The 16,905-nt window shown below is 41.0% G+C and overlaps 1 protein-coding gene across 1 annotated transcript; it reads right to left on the reverse strand.

The window, feature by feature from the left end:
• Positions 1-2,572: 2,572 nt before the first annotated feature.
• On the reverse strand, positions 2,573-14,315 carry LOC123141178 (achilleol B synthase). The gene is made up of 18 exons (XM_044560392.1): positions 14,095-14,315; positions 13,481-13,678; positions 13,111-13,200; positions 12,809-13,000; positions 12,610-12,694; positions 12,037-12,203; positions 6,097-6,285; positions 5,891-6,004; positions 5,242-5,364; positions 5,034-5,156; positions 4,735-4,833; positions 4,352-4,408; positions 3,959-4,005; positions 3,725-3,868; positions 3,453-3,630; positions 3,089-3,169; positions 2,921-3,004; positions 2,573-2,791 (listed from the first exon to the last, which is right to left on the reverse strand). The coding sequence occupies exons 1-18, from the start codon at positions 14,290-14,292 to the stop codon at positions 2,654-2,656; spliced, it is 2,307 nt and encodes a 768-aa protein (XP_044416327.1). The 5' UTR covers positions 14,293-14,315; the 3' UTR covers positions 2,573-2,653.
• Positions 14,316-16,905: the final 2,590 nt, after the last annotated feature.

Below are 16,905 nucleotides of genomic sequence, written 5' to 3' on the forward strand. Positions count from 1 at the left end.
CGGGAAAAATCCCGGTTTGGAAAGCTTCTAGAAGCTTCCCAAAACCGGGGGACTCCTGCGGCTGTAGAGAACAAAGAAAAAAAATTATATATCACTAGTAGTTCGATGGCGTAGTGGTTACTATCATTGTAGATGAAGGATTTTATCGCGAGTTTCTAGCTGTGCACACCTTTTTTGAACCTTTTTACAGAATAGACAAATTTAGTAAAACCTCTAGATGGGCCGGCCCAGCGCTTGCAGGCGCCCGTTAGCAAAATACCCCATGACTGGCGCCTGCAGCGCCAAATAGGGTTTGCCGACCCAGGTCCGTCAGGAAGGCTGCATGGGCCGGCTGACCAAGTGTCCACCTGGACCAACCAAGCTAGACGTAGTTTGTGTTTATCTTTTATACTTTTTAGTTCATATACTTAAAAAAAAGTTCATATACTAAAAAAGGACATGCTTATGTTATCGAAAAGTGTTCACGTATTTTTAAAAACTGTCCACTGAATTTTAAAAATATATTAGAAAATGGACAAAATGTATTTTAAAAATATTTATCTGTACTTGTAAAAATTCTTATATTTAAGAAAATATGCATGTATTTGCAAAATATAAATATATTTATTTTGTAGAAAAACATTTTTCACTATTTTCTTCACATATTTTTATATTTTTTCATGTTATTTTAAAATGCTCACATGATAATTTTAGTATTGTTTGAAAAGTATATATGGTGTATGAAAAATATATTCAAGGTCTATTTAAAAATACTCAACATGTATTTATAAAAAAATAGAGTGCATTTGAAAAATGCTCATGTACATCTTTTTAAAATAATTCATGTATGTTATTATGAAGAAAATGTTTACATTTCTTTTTTTAAAGAAAAATATAATCTAAGAATTGGTAAACAAATAAGAACGAAGACAACAAAGTGAAGAAAAGAAAAAATATATAAAAATAAATAAAATTGACAAACATAAAAAGGGAAAGAAAAAATCAGAAAAGGGGAAAAGAGGAAAACAGAAACCCTGAAACGTCTAGAGGAAACCAAAACAAGGAAGAAAACTGCGCTATTTGGTCTGCGACCCATGCCTTGTCGCCATAGGTGAGCATGTCGTATTGCTCTCTATGGGCGATACACAAATCGAAGCTTGGCTTCTGTGAGAATAACAATTTAGCTGTCAATTTTTTCTTAGTAAATGATTCTTTTAGCCAACTAAAGCATTTTCTTGGAACATCCAGCTGTCCTCATCCTCCTCGCGCGACTGATGGCGGTGGGGGCCCAATCCCTCTCGCGTTGCGGGATCTCCGGCCGGAGCTCCATGGCGGCCATGAACGGCATGGTTCTTACAGCAGAGATGGGCGGATTTCTCCTACGACCATGACTGCCGCTGTGGCCACGAGGGCGGCATGGCATCTGGTTGGGGGGGGGGGGGGGGGCTCGGTGCGGCTCAGCTACTCATCTCCGCGTGGTGCGGGTGGCGGCGGTGGTGCCCGCTGAGATCTCCGGCCTGCTGTTGGGAGCCGGCGGGTGGCGCGGTCCTTTGGTTCTTTTTGTTCTAAGATGGTGTTCTGCCGATTGCCAACCCTCATGAATCTGGTCATTGACGAGTTCCGGAATGCTCCGATGGAGATCTTCATTGGGTGCTTGACGCCTGTAGATTTCTGGATCGGATGGGGTTCAGTCGTGTGTGCCCCGATTTCAGCCCGAGTGGCTTCAGGAGGGTGTGATGCGAAGCTTCGTTGCATGTTGACAGTATGGGGCATGTCCGTATTTCGATTTCCATGGTGAAGACAGTGCGGAGAACGTTATGGTGGCTGAGGTGTGAGGTCTTGTAATAGCGGATCGAGTCTTCGTGGCGATGAGGACTTTGCTTGGTGATTCGTGACTCGTGGCAGCGGCATCAACAAGTGGGGGCGGCAGCACAGACGGAGTACAAAGTCTTAGCTTTCAAGGTCAAGGCCCAAGGTCTGTCCTTAATTGGTTGTGGCTGGCAGTGACCTTGTTGAAGGCATTGTTTTGAGAGCGTGGATCTTCTCCAGGGTGAAAAAATCTAAGATCTAGGATCGGGCGATGACGGTGCTTTTTTGCACTGTTTTCTTCTTGGAGGCGTCGCTTTTGGAGAATTAGGACTTTAGGTGTTGTCTAGGTGGTGGTTCGTGCTGCAGCTACGAGGAATTGATCGCTGTTGCAGGATCTTTTTCTTCTTTTTTTGTCTTTTGATTGTGTGCATCTGTAATGTCTTTACGGTATTGCATTGTTGCAGAGGCCGGGTGTAATTGGTATCTCCGCGATATCAACATATTCCTTTTGTCAAAAAAAAAATCCAATCCAGGAGAATAGGCACGTCACACATGGATGACAGAAAGATGCAATAATTGGCACCATCTATGCTTGTTTCACAACAATGTCAACTGAAGATGATGCACTCATCTCATCCATGCTTGTTTCTTTCACAACAAAGTCAATTGTCTGCAATGCATCAGAAGGACACATCATTAAGTTATTTTAATTTATGGGCGTCAAGCTTTTCGGTAGCTTTACAGTTACAGCCTAGTAAGTACCATAGTATTACAGTATATGTTTCCAGCTATAAATAGTTCAAACTGTTTACAACAATATTTGTGGATGACTTCAAGTGTTCCTGCCATGTCATACACGTGTTCTTCATGACGACGGCGCGCACCCGTCTGTCCTTTCCGCGTAAAGGTGACGCCGGTACTCCCCGAGAGCCCAAATGGGAAACAGGTTGCGGTAGTTTGGGTAATTGAAGAAAAGGGAGCAGTTGAAGCATCCGACGTGTTCCTATCATCAAAACGCAATCATAGTCAGGTTAGTTAGCCTGATACATGATATAGTAATAGGACTTTTATCGAACCGGAAAAGTATGAAAAATGTAAAAAAAAACTCAGCATAAAAGAAATGGGAACTTACTTGCTGTGGAAATTCTCCTGTATCCATCTGCATATTGATCAGTTCTTTTGCGGCACGGTGCAGCGGTGCTGGATCTCTTTGCATCTGGTATTCAGTAAGGAAATCAGACAAGTTCCGATAAACATCGTATTCCTGTCACAGTTGAACTAAACAATGCACAAAACATACCTGTCCGGCATATATTAAAGTCAGCATCGCCCAAGCAGTATTGACTGCATGAGCACGGTCACCTTCGATGTTGACATACACCTGTTTAATTTTAGACCACAGTAAATGTAAGTAGAAACGAAAATTAAGTTCTGTATTAAACAGAACTACAACCGGAGAAGCACTAGTTTCTCATGAAATGGATTGAGAATATCCTAAGAAAAGAAAGCCCAACATCGCTCACCAGACTCATTTTCATGGTAATGAACCAGGTTTTACCATATTGCATCTTATATATTAGAATTTGCAAGCAATGCTTCCAATAAACGAAAAACCATAAGAGAAAGTAGCTAAATAAGTAGAGGGAGAACAAATCAGTGTTTACCTTTGTTTCATTAGATACATGGCTTTCTCCCCATCCACCAGTACTGAGCTGCTTCGACAATATAAAGTGGCATCCTTTCCTGATGGAAGAACTGTTCTCATATGTTCTTCCTGTAGCAACTAATGCTTTAACCGAAAAGAAGGCTCCATAGGTGAAACACACGCCCCAAGTACCTAACCTGTGAAAGTGCTAATTGGGTTATGAATTTTGGAAGTAGACGTAAACGGATATCTTCTACAAGGTAGCTCGGGAAATGCGGCCTCCTGACAAACCATGAACCGTCTTCTCCTTGTCTGCTCTCAATAAATGTTGCCGCATCTTTGATACACTTTTCTATCTCCTTAGTACGGTAGCTGTAATGTAGTTCTTTGAACAAGATAAGAGCTTGAAGCACCGAGGAAGTGCATTCTGGATATCTGCCATGTTTTTATCACACACAATTAGTTTGTTTGTAAAGTTGAAGCAAAATGATAGGACTTTTCCAAACAAGTTATTTCATCACTTACGGATAATCGACAATTATGTTTGGAAAACTCTCACAGGGATTGAGGATCTGGATTACCAAATGCAGACAACAATGTCAAAGCATGGCCAAAAAAAACTTGAAATATGAGTTTTGCTGGGCTAATTCTGAAAATATAATACCATCGAAACATATCGGAGTCAATAAATTAATAATTAAGATTTAAACATTCACAGTCATATATTTCTTGAGTATTATAATCCTGAGATGCAAATCTCTCACTACGAAGAAAACATGAAGAATATAATCAACCAGTAACGAAATAAAAATATAGTGAACTGAAGATGTCATAAGCAACAATCAAGTACTCAAAAATAATAATGGTTGACTCTCAATTTAATAAAGTGGACAAGATTAGCAGCCTGTAAAAACTCACCTCTATCCAAGCAGAAGTTCTTTTACATTCATATGTAGAAAAGGTCCCATCTTTATTCTACAACAAAAATGATTCGCTGTTAACCAGGTGACATTTACAGCTTAGAACAATAAAAAAATAGCCAAAACTAAAACATCTGTAACATGCATGGTATAGTTTCACATCAATTACTAAACCTATTGACTGGCTGCTTAAAGGAGCTGGAAAATTGTGCAAACAGTATTAACTTCATGACATCCATAAACTAAAGTTGGCAGAACATTTTAGATATAGTTTTTCCACTACAAGTTTGGTGGGACAGATCCATATTCATAGACATATGACGAATGCTTGGAAATTGCACAATCATGTTACATGGCTTAATTCTTTTTGAGAATTCGTACCACAAAAGATAAAAGGCAATCAACAGCATCATGCACTCTTTCTCTTTCTACTGGATCGGCAACGATGTTGTTAGAGATCTTCGAGAGCAGCAGTACGGCCTGAAAATCAAATAATGTCAGGCTTTCTTGTATAGACACAATAAAAACAATACATGATCGACAAGCGAACAAGTGAACACTGTATAAGTGTATGGCTTTGCTGGATGTAGTTCCAGTTATTAAGATAAGGTTATATAATAGCACTTACTACTTGATTAATAACTAATTTCACATGTTGACATTAAGATAGAAAAAATGACCTTAAGTGCTTCTGCGGTAGTGTCAGATACAGCCCATCCATTGTCTGCACTTGAAAGAGTCCATGAACCCTTGGATCGGTGGCGATGTGAATAACTTTGGTCGCCAGGATGATTCCAAAGAACCTTCAGGTATGGACATGCACACTGTTAGATTACGTTATGTAATGGTTACTTTATCAATTCAAATGACTATAAGGTACCAAAGAACCTGCGATTTTTTCATGAATGCATTGGCTCTCTCGAGAGTCGGGCCATACTCGCTCACGAGATCTGTAGCGCAATATGCTTGAATAATGAATGATGTCTCCCAGCTCTGAACACTATCATATACCTATCATTGATTCAATAGAAAATTATAGATATTTCCACTTTCTCTTTAGAAAAATAGCAATTTTCTGAAACAATTGAAGGCATCTTGTATTGTAAACAAAGTTTCATATGATTGTACCAGTATCTGTACTGCCATTTTACATGACCAAATATCAAAGTTATGCTGAAAAATTAACTCTTATTGACCATGCACACATGGACTGATTACCTTTTTCTAACACATCCCTGCAATTTTGAGAGGTAATTATTAAAAAGATAATGTATGTTTTTCTAGCTGTTGTAATTCCTACACATGCAAATGTGCATCACTGAATGTAAAACTGGCAATAACTTTCTCCTTCTCAATTATTAATCTGTAAATTGGCATGATTCTAATTTGATAGCAGTAGTGCATACACGAATCATCCAATCACGGCAAAAAGTACTGAAAACATACTGTCTTCTTACTACTATCATAACGTAAAATAAAGAATAGCACAACAAACTGAAGTGCCTAGAAGGGCATGAAAACCGAAATATCATCATACCTGCGCCTTCATGCCATCTTCCGAGATCCACAGGAAATCAGGTATCCTGGCAAGATGCCGCTTGAACGCTTCCGAGCTTGGATCTTCCGCCCAGCAGCAGACCATGTTCAGAGCCTAAACATCGCAAAGAAAAACATAAGAGCCGAGTTTGATATCAAGCCCCTGCATCTAGGCAGATGATCGAGGAAGCAGACGACGCATTTTACCTTGTTGACGGCGCATATGCAGAGGTACTGCGTGTTGTCGTCCTCGTAGTGAATGTGCTCCATGAGGTTCTTCAGAGCCCTGTCCCTGAGCTTGTTGATCGGCCAGCTGCTCAGCACCGGCTCCACGCACTTGTACAGCGAGGCCCACACGGCGTTCTGCAACACTGTGCGTGGACACACAAGGTCCTCCTGAAATTATACACAAATTGAAAAACAGTTAATTAAACACCATGCAATTCAAGAATTCAGGCTTTGCTAGTGCTTTGTGCTCCCCCTCCCTCTGGGTTGGTTTCAAAGAGCAGTAGGAAAGAAAGGTTTGTCTAGGGCACATCTAAATGTGCCCTAGTTATTGCACATCTAAGTGACACAATCAAGCATAAAAAAGAGAAGGGAAAAGGAGAGAGAGAGAGAGAGAGAGAGAGAGAGAGAGAGAGAGAACGGTGGTGCTGGCGAAGGCGCGCAGACAAAGGCCGGTGATGTGCCGTCGGCCACTCGGAGCCAATGCATACTGCGGGCCTGCTTGACTGAGTTGCGGCACAGAGCGGCATTTCCTGTTTGGCTCGGACACGGCACATGTCATGAGATTGCTATATGGTTTTCTCCTTTTTGTTCCCATTTTGTTTTCATTTCCATTTTTCTTTTTTCCTTTCCTTTCCTTTTTTCTTTTTTCATTTTCTTAACTTTCTGACCTGTTTTCAAAATCCATGAACTTTTCTCAAATCGGTGAACTTTTTTTTGAATTTGTGACCTTTTTTTCCAAAATCATTGAACTATTATTCTGTTTTTCTTTTATTTTTTCGTTTTTCTTATCTTGTTCATTTTTCCTTTATTTTTTCAATATAAATGAACTTTTCTTAACAAAATTGATGATTTTTTTCAAATCCATGAACTTTTTTCACAAAATTTATGTTTTATTTATTTATGAATTTTTAGTAAAAAACCATGATTTTTTTCAAAATCTATGATCTTTTAAAAAAATCGTGATTTTAAAAAAATCCGATGAACTTTCTTTTAGTTCTTGAACATTTTTCGAATTTGATGGTTTTTTTGAATCCGCGAACTTTTCCTTTTTTTGTAATTTAGGAACTTTTTTCAAAATCATATAAAATTTTCAGATCCATTTTTCAAAAATACTCAAAAGGTCAACAGTTAATCGGTCAACGGCTGACCGGTCAACCATCAACCGATCGATGGAAGGGAACGGCTCAGGTCGCTGAGCGACCGTGCGGCCGAAGGATTTCCTTGACCCGAGCTACCCTTCCCTTTTTGTTGGGCCAGGCCTAATGGGCTCGCGCGTGAGCGCCAGCTAAGTATCTCCTCTTCAGCGCCTTACGCGCCGGTTCTCTTAACGGGCGCTCGCAGCAGCCTCGCGTGGGCCGGCCCTGCTAGCACGCTCGCTCCTTTCCTCGTTCGTAGCAGCGCATTTCGTTCGTTTTTTTGTTTGGTATTTGTTCCTTCCTTCACAAAACTGAAAACGAATGGATCTGAAATTTATGAATTTGAAAGCAGTTCCCGAATTTGAAATATTTCATCAATTCTAAAAAAACAGCTCATCAATTTTGACACAAATTTCATGATATTTGAAAAAAGTTCATTAGATTTGAAAAAAAGTTCACTGGATTTGAAAAAAAAGTTCACTGGATTTTTAAAATGTTCATTGAATTAAAAAAAATCATCAAATTTGAAAAAGTTCAGAGGATTTGAGAAAAAAGTTCATCGGATTTGCAAAAAAGTTCACCGAATTTGAAACAAAAAGTTCATCAAACTTGAATTTTTTTTGAATTTTAAAAAAAGTTCAGCGAATTTGAAAAGGTTCATTGAAATTTGAAAAAGTGGTCATCAAGTTTGAACATTTTTCTTTGAATTTTACAAAAAAATATCGATTTTGCAGAAAAATTTCATGAAGAAAAAAGGTTTCTCGAACTTGGAAAAAGAACAAAAAAAAGGGACAAAAAAAGAAAACAAACACACGAAAGAACAAAAGGAGAAAAGCATGGAGGTAAACGCAACAACTGAAGTGGTCGGGTGGTTGTCGCGTCCTGCTCTAGTGAGATCGAGTCCGAGAGCTCCTATATGGCGCGCGACGCGCTGAAAACGCAGCGGGCGCACACCCCCGCTCCCCCTTCGCGCCCTTCTGGGCCGGCCCATGTGCGGCCGGCACGCTCCTGTTTTTTCGTCTTTTCCTTTGCGTTTTTTTTTTCAATAATTCAGGATATCAAACAGCTTCTAAGGGGTTGTTCGGCAACGCTCCGCTCCACCACTCCCGGAGCGGAGTTGGCGGAGCTGTAGTTTAAAATGGCGGAGTTGCCATTTAGCCACTCCGCAGATTCCGGGAGCGGACCTTTACCGAACAGGGCCTAAATTTCAGTAAAAGTTCATAATTTTGAAAAAAAAACTATCATGATTTCGAAAAAATAATTATTTCAAAAATATGCTCGTGAATTCAAAAAAATTCATGAATTTGTCAAAAAATGTTCACAAATCTAAAAAATGTTCACGGATTTTTAAAAATGTTCATGATTTCAAAAACAGTTCATGCATTAGCGATATGTTCAAGAATTTGCAAAAAATGTGCACGATTACAAAAAATGTTCACAAATTAATAAAATGTTCACGAATTTAAAAAAGTTCATCATTGCAAAAAAAGTTCATGCATTCGCGAAATTTTCACGAATTAGAAAAAAATGATTACAAATTTTTTTCTTGAATTTAAGATAATGTTCATGGTTCAAAAAAATGTTCACGTATTTGTAAAAAAATGTTCATGATTCCAAAGAATGAACACTTTTTTTAATTTGATGAACATATTTTGACCATCGATGAACAAATTTGGCATTTGATGAATTTTTTTTTAATTTGAAGAACAAAATTTGTGTTAGAGAAAATTTTTGGAAAAAATTATGAACAAAATTTGCATTCGATGAACAAATTTTTAATTCAGTGAACAGATTTTAAATGTGATGAAACATTTTTTGAATCTTATGAACAAACAAATGCAATTGAAAAAAAGAAAACCGATGAACATTTTTTTAGTTTGACGAATTTTTATGAACATTTTTTAAATCCAATGAACAAAACATTGCATTGGATGAACAGTTTTTGGATTGTTGAACATTTTTTGAATTAGATTAGCAAAAAAATTTGTTATCAAATTCTAAATAAAAAATGCCAAGAATAGTCAAAAAAAGTGAAGAAGAAGAAATCAAAAAAAGGGAAAGAAAAAACGAAAAATAAAAATAAAATAAGAAAAAAATGAAAAGAACAGGAAAACGGAAAAAACCAGTATAAAAAACATAAAAGCAAAAAAAACCGGTTCTAGGTAGGTTCTAGAACCTTCCCAAAACCGGCAGAACCAGAGAAGAGCGAACTAGGCCGGCCCGATAACGTAAGGAAAGACGGGGGGGGGGGGGGCGCCATATAGGAACCCCGATCGAATCCTGGCTTCCCCATAATTTTTGCGCTTTAGAAACATAGAAGAAGAAAAAATGGGCGGGCCCAAACGCGTTGAGGGGGTATGAGCCCGTTAGTGAAATGACTAGTATTGGGCGCTAAAGGCCGAAATCACTAATTAAGGACTACTCGTTGCAAAGAACACTCCACTTTCCCAGGTCGCGACAAATGGCGCACATGCAGCGCGCCACTTGTCGGAACCTGGAAGTTTTCCTTTTTTCGTAGATCCGTTTATTCAAAACGTTTTATCTCTTATTAAACCGTGCATCCAAATATCGAACAGTTTTCACCATTGGATTCCTCGCATCGAGATTTTCAAAACTAGATCCCATGTTGATAGGTTTTGACGAACTTTTTTTCACAAAAAAAAAACGGACGAAAAAACCGTGCGAAAAAACCGAACCGGGAGCACGGTTTTCCCCTTTTCGAAAGAGGCACGCCCGTGCCTCTCGCGAAATCACAACCGTGCCTCTCGTGAAAGCAAAACCGTGACTCTCGTGGAAGGAAAAAACAGAAAACACATTTTTTTTCCGTTTTCAAGAGGCACGGCCGTGACTCTCGCGAAAGCACAACCGTGCCTCTCGCAAAAGCAAAACCGTGACTCTCGCGAAAGAAAAAAACAGAAAACGCATATTTTTCCTTTTTCGAGAGGCACGGCCGTGACTCTCGTGAAAGCACAACTGTGCCTCTCGCGGAAGCAAAACCGTGATTCTCGCGAAAGAAAAAAAACAAAAAACGTGTTTTGTCTTTCCCTTTTCGAGAGGCACGGCCGTGACTCTCACGAAAGCACAACCATGCCTCTCACGGAAGCAAAACCGTGACTCTCGCGAAAGAAAAAAAAAATAAAAAACGCGTTCTTTTTCGTTTCCGAAAGGCACGGCCGTGACTCTCGCTAAAGCACAACCGTGCCTCTCGCGGAAGAAAAACCGTGACTTTCGCAAAAGAAAAAAAAGACAGAAAACGCGTTTTTTTCGCATAAATTTTTTTTAAAAAATATTTTTGATCGAAAAGCTAAGAAAGACCAGGGGAAAACCAAAACGTCGAAAAAAACCGTTTAAAAAGCTAAAAACGCGTGCGATTTTTTTTTCGGAGAGAGCGTCCAAAGCGCGACACGTGGCGAATGGCTGAGAGCGCGGCAAGTGGCGCTGATCATTGCGAGGCTCCCGAACGAGCGCTCGTTAACTAGTTGCTCTCGCTAAAGGCACAACAAGTTTCTCGGCGCTTAAGGCGCCAACTCTTTTCTGTTTTTTTTTATTAGCGGCCGAGGGCTCGCCGCAAACTAAAAATAGCCCAGCCCATTTATAACAGCAGGCTCAGGTTATCATTTATAGCCCATTTAATCACGGATGCTATATGTCGAGGTCACAGTGTTTTGCGAAAAATAGACAGGGGTTCTCCAGCCCAAATGTTTGTTCCTTTTTTGGGTCGAAATAGAGTTTTTACTATCTTATTACTTCATCTGTGCCTCATAAAAAGGAAGGCGTATAATTTTTGTCTAAAGTTAAACAATGCAAAATTTGATCAAGTTTTTAAAGATATAACCACAATGCTAGTCTAGATAGATATAATAGGAAAATATATTTTATTGTGTATTTAATGATACTGATTTGGTATTATACTGGTTGACAAATTTAATATAAACTTTTATCAACTTTAGTTTTATATGAACTTGCTCAAACTTTGCATAATTTCACTTTAGACAAAATTTATTCGCTTTCTTTTCAAGTGTGGAGACAGTACAACATTTTTTTGTGTGTGGGGGGAGATAGTACAACAGTAGCTTTCCATATAATCATGTACCAACCTCTCCATCTCCGTGTTGGTCTTTCTTGGTTGCCGATAGCAAGGTAGTTAGACCAATCTCTTGCGGTTGCGAATCTGGAATTATCGGTCTCATGGGATGATGTTTTCTCGATTCTTTGTTCATCCGTTTTCATTCATCTTGGCCTTATGGTCAATCAAAGCTTGGAATTTAAGCTTTTGCTTGCCAAGTTCAATAGGACGTTGTAAGGTCTTTATGAACAATTAATAAAATGGCTGCATGCATCGTTCAGATGCAGAGGCCGGGGTCCTCCTCCTTTTCTAAAAAAAAGTTCAAGAGGACGCCCTGACCCATGCATGCCATACCCCCCCCCCCCCCCCCCCCCGCGCGTTCCTAAATATAAGTCCTTTTAGAGATTCCAATGTAGACTGCATATGAAGCAAAACGAGTGAATCTACACTCTAAAACAGATCCATATACATTTGTATGTAGTTCGTATTGAAATCTCTAAAAAGACTTATATTTAGAAACGGAGGAAGTATCTTCGACCTCATGTTCCCATTTTCTTGGTGAAATTTATGATGGTTATCAACAAACCTTGATGGAGAGACAATTGTTCTTCCACTTTGATCCAGTTTTATGTTTCATTTGTTTAACCGAAACCATGTTTTTTTCTGTCAAAATGAAAAATAAACAAAAGGTTACGTTCACTAAAACACTGAACGAACCTTAGCACATGCATTACGTGACATGCCCCAGTTAATCTTGTCGTACGGTATGTCGTAGATCTCCTCCCGCAGCGCCAAAATTATTGGCGTGATGGGCCCGACGAATTTCTTCCCGTAGAGATAAGCCATGGGCAGGTAGATCATACGGCATAGGCACCAGAATTTCCCTATGCACAACATGTGAAGACTTTAATTAGTACTTTTTTTTGAGGGACTTTAATTAGTACTTTCCTCGTGAAGAATACGCACGTGGCTGAGGCAAACAAACATTCCACCCCACACTTTTTTTTGAAACTCGTGTTTTTTTAATTACCACCCAACACGTTATATAGGTGTCCTCTACATGTACGTGCTGAAGAAAAAGACCTTTATGTTTAAAAAAGAAGACCTTGATCGATTATGTTTTTTAAAGAAAACTTTGAATATAGTACTGCTTCTGTAAACTAATATAAGACGATTTAGAATAGTGGAAGTACTATATAGAAATGCTTCAAATGATGCAAGATCACGTGAAAATCCAGCATCAAAAGATTGGGACTGCCTAAAAAATATATTCACGGATCGATCATATACCTGGATGAAACGGGAGAAACTGCGGCACGAGCCATAGTTCAGGGAAGATCGGGTTGTTCCCGGACCAGTCATACACCCCAAGTATCTGGACCAGTTAATCCAAACTTAATAGATTGCTTGTCACCTTATTTGACCAAGTATATTAATGCTCCAAGATTATGTATGTGTTGGGCTGCTACCCATGAACAGGTAAACGTACCGAGAGCCATATCTTCCCCCACTGTGGCACAAGAGTAGCGCTCCCATGGGACAATATCCAGCCACGCCCCTTAGCCAACACCTCGTTGCCATCTAGCTCCTCTCCGAGGAGCCTCAAGGTGATGTAGTTTGAGCATGTACCAAACATGCTGCTCGACCCTAAAATTAGGGTGCCCCATCCCCCATCTTCGTTCTACAAAAAAAAGGGAGGGGGAGGGGGATATATGAAAGTCGCATAATTGAAGAATAACTCTCCCAGCCTCTACAGCCAAAAGTGCAATATGAAAGTGTATGATGTCATGCCTGATGATTGTAGATGTAGCGGCATATCTCTCGTCGATGTTCCGCCGTCACCACGGTGTTGAGTGATCTAGTGACATAGAGCGCAAATATCTGCATGTGCACAAAACAACAAAAATCAACTAGAATCTCAAGTACAAAGTATAAATATGTAACTTTTGTTATTTCTTAGACATTTAAGAAGTAACTATTTCAAGTTACTATCAACAACCATGTAGTAATTTAAAGGCGTGATTCATAACAAAAATTGACCGGAAGGCTATTAATGTCTATTAAGAAATAAGAATTTCAAAGTTAACTAGGCTATATTCACTCCTATGTAGAATTTTATTCTGACCGATGTATAATATAGTCGTCGAAATTATTTACATACCAAACCAGGCATGACAAACATTATCCCACTGAAGTCTCCGGGCCAACAGCCGTCGTCTGATTGCAGCGAAGAGAACTGATCGAGGGCTCGCCTCAGCGACGCCAGCACTGTTTCCTCGGTGACCACGTCTTTCTCTTCGAGCTTCTCCATGGGTGGTAGGCGAAGCTCCCTCCCTTGGTGCTTGTTCTGCTTCGCATACTGCAAATATTTTGTTAAATTTAGTTTGTTAGTTTGTGGGTGTCACGTATACTTGCAACACAAATTAAAGCTAAAGTCACACGTCAACTCTTCAAAAAATATGGAGCGAGTATCCAAGGCTTGTTGGCTGGCTCAGATAGCTAGGCTGGTGTAAATCGGCCCATTCAAGTCATGAACGGAATCGTGCCTTGGAATCGTGGGTCCAAATAATTCGTCCCAAACCTGTACTACTACAATAACTGCGCATACTTCTAGAAATGTTATGCTAGGATGACCATGCAAGAACTTTACAGAAAATACTTCATTCAAGACTCAGCTCCTAAGAAGCCAGCTACTGACTGTGAATTAACTGTGTACTCCATATTTAATCGATAAGGCAAAATCAAACATTTGACCAGAGTACTATGCATGCATACCTGCAAGCGCATGAGGAGGTCGGCGGACTCTCTGCGCCGGAACCGGCCATCAGTGAACTCCTGACGCATCCTCTCCACCTCGGCGCGCTCCTCCGGCGTGCCGGCGCCGGCGTCGAACTCCCATACCGCGCGGCCGAGGAAGCCGTTGGTTGAACGCAGCCACGGCCCGCCGCCCTCCCCGACCTTCAGCCTCCACATGCCGGCGGCCGCTCCCGACAACAACGTACTTTCGTACTCACTCAGCTTGTCTCGCGCTGATCGGTCGGAACGAAAAGCCTGCACTCTGGGATCGGCTAGCGATGAATACCTGCATGTGTCTGCAGGGGTGTGCTTAAAAAGAGGACGACATTGGCGACAACCGCTGCCACATGCATGGCTCGTTGGCAATGTTTAATTGGCAGAGACAGAAATGCACCATGCATTAGAGATCGATGGTACGTGTAACTGCCAACGGCCATGTTTACGGACAAGCGCTGTGGCTAGTCATAGTGGAGAGTAACTAGTGTTATGTATATAACACTCGAATATTGCGTTTAGAGGCCGAGCTCCATGGAGCTCGGTTTTGAAAAATTTAAAATTTGTCAAATTTCATATTTTCTACGTTTCAAAAATTCTAAAAAATATACAGACATACATGGAAGCATAACACACATGTGTGTAAATTTTCAGGGAAAAATAAGTTGAAATGAGGGCTGTGCAAAAAAAAATCTAGGGCTTTTTAACACATGATAGTATTCATCCTCCCAGGCCATGAATTTGTCTTTTTGTGCAGGTCGCATTTCAACTTATTTCATCCTGAAATTTTACACACATACACATAACATCCTTGGTTACTTGCATAAATTTTTTCAGATTTTTTTGAAACCGAAAAGTTTAAATTTTGAATTTTTCAAAAAAAGGCCTCCTTGGAGGCCGAGAGCCAAATGTCCGTTCGCGCATACCACTAATCTATATTACTTCCTTCATAAGGTATGCGACGAAATCGTTTCTCAATATTTCTTTAACATGAATCTCAAGAATCCCTGCTTGGTGGTTAACCGCTAAGATCAGCAGGTATAATAAGGGGTTTAGGGCATCTCCAACGCCGATCCGTAAACCTCCCGCAACCGTCTGGACCGTGTTGTCCGGACCTCGAAAGCCATCCAACGCTGACCTATATGTTGGGAAACGTGCATGAAAAAGAAAAGAAAAATCTACGCATACGCGATGATCTATCCATGGAGATGCATAGCAACGAGGGGGAGAGTATGCCTACGTACCCTCATAGACCATAAGCGGAAGCGTTTCACAATGCGGTTGATGTAGTCCAACTTCTTCGCAGTACCGAACGCACGACACCTCCGCGTTCTGCACACGTTCAGCTCGGTGACGTCTCTCGCCTTCTTGATCCAGCAAGACGTCGAGGTAGTAAATGAGTTCCGTCAGCACGACGGCGTGGTGACGGTGATGGTGAAGTGATCTCCGCAGGGCTTCGCCTAAGCACTACGAAAATATGACCGGAGGTGTAAACGGTGGAGGGGGGGGGGGGGCGCACACGGCTAACAATTGATCTCGGGTGTGCTAGGCGCCCCCCTCCCACATATATATAGGTGGGAGGGGGAGGGGAGGCAGCCTGGCGCACCACATAGGTGGCCGGCTGGCCCTAGGGCTCCTGCCCTGGCCGTGCCCCCCTGCCATGTATTCCCAAGGGGGAAGGAAAGAGGGGGGGGGGGGGGAGGGTAGGAAGTTGGAATCCTAATCCACACTTTCCTTTCCTTTCCCCCCTTTCCTTTTCCTCCTTAGTCTGGCCTGCTATGGGGGCGCACCAGCCCCTTGTGGCTGGTGCGTTTCCTCTCTTGGCCCATAAGGCCCATATCTTTGCCGGGGGTGCCCGAAACTCCTTTCCGGTGACTCGATAAGTACCCAGTACCCTCCGAAACACTTCCAGTGTCCGAATAAATCGTCCTATATATCAATCTTTACCTCTCAACCATTTTGAGACTCCTCGTCATGTCCGTGATCTCATCCGGGACTCCGAATAACATTTAGTCACCAAATCACATACTCCCTCCATTCCATAATGTAGTGCTTCCTCTATCCCCGTGCTTCAACTTTGACTGTAAATTTAACTATCAAGACCGATTGCGGCGGGAGCAAAAGTTATATCAGTGAATTCGTATTCGAAAGAAGTTTTTACTTATGTGACTTTTTCTCCCGCCGCAGTTGGTCTCGTTCGTTAAATTTATGGTCAAAGTTCGACCTCGGGAAGCGCGGGCGCACTATATTTTGGAACGGAGGGAGTAACTCATACAATACTATATCGTCAACGAACGTTAAGCGTGCGGACCCTATGGGTTCGAGAACTATGTAGACATGATCGAGACACCTCTCTGGTCAATAACCAATAGCAGAACTTGGATGCCCATATTGACTCCTACATATTCTACGAGGATCTTTATCCGTTGAACCGTTATGACAACATACATATTCCCTTTGTCCATCTGTATGTTACTTGCCCGAGATTCGATCATCAGTATCTCTATACCTAGTTCAATCTCGTTACCGGCAAGTCTCTTTACTCGTTCCGAAATACATCACCTCGTGACCAACTCCTTAGTCATTTGCTTGCAAGCTTATGATGTGTATTACCGAGAGGGCCCAGAGATACCTCTCCGATACTCGGAGTGACAAATCCTAATCTCGATCTATGCCAACTCAACAAACACCTTCGGAGATACCTGTAGAGCATCTTTATGATCACCCAGTTATGTTTTGACTTTGATAGCACACAAGGTATTCCTCCGGTATCCGGGAGTTGCATAATCTCATAGT

This window comes from Triticum aestivum, chromosome 6D, assembly GCF_018294505.1.
Source record: "Triticum aestivum cultivar Chinese Spring chromosome 6D, IWGSC CS RefSeq v2.1, whole genome shotgun sequence".
Classification (NCBI taxonomy): Eukaryota; Viridiplantae; Streptophyta; class Magnoliopsida; order Poales; family Poaceae; genus Triticum; species Triticum aestivum.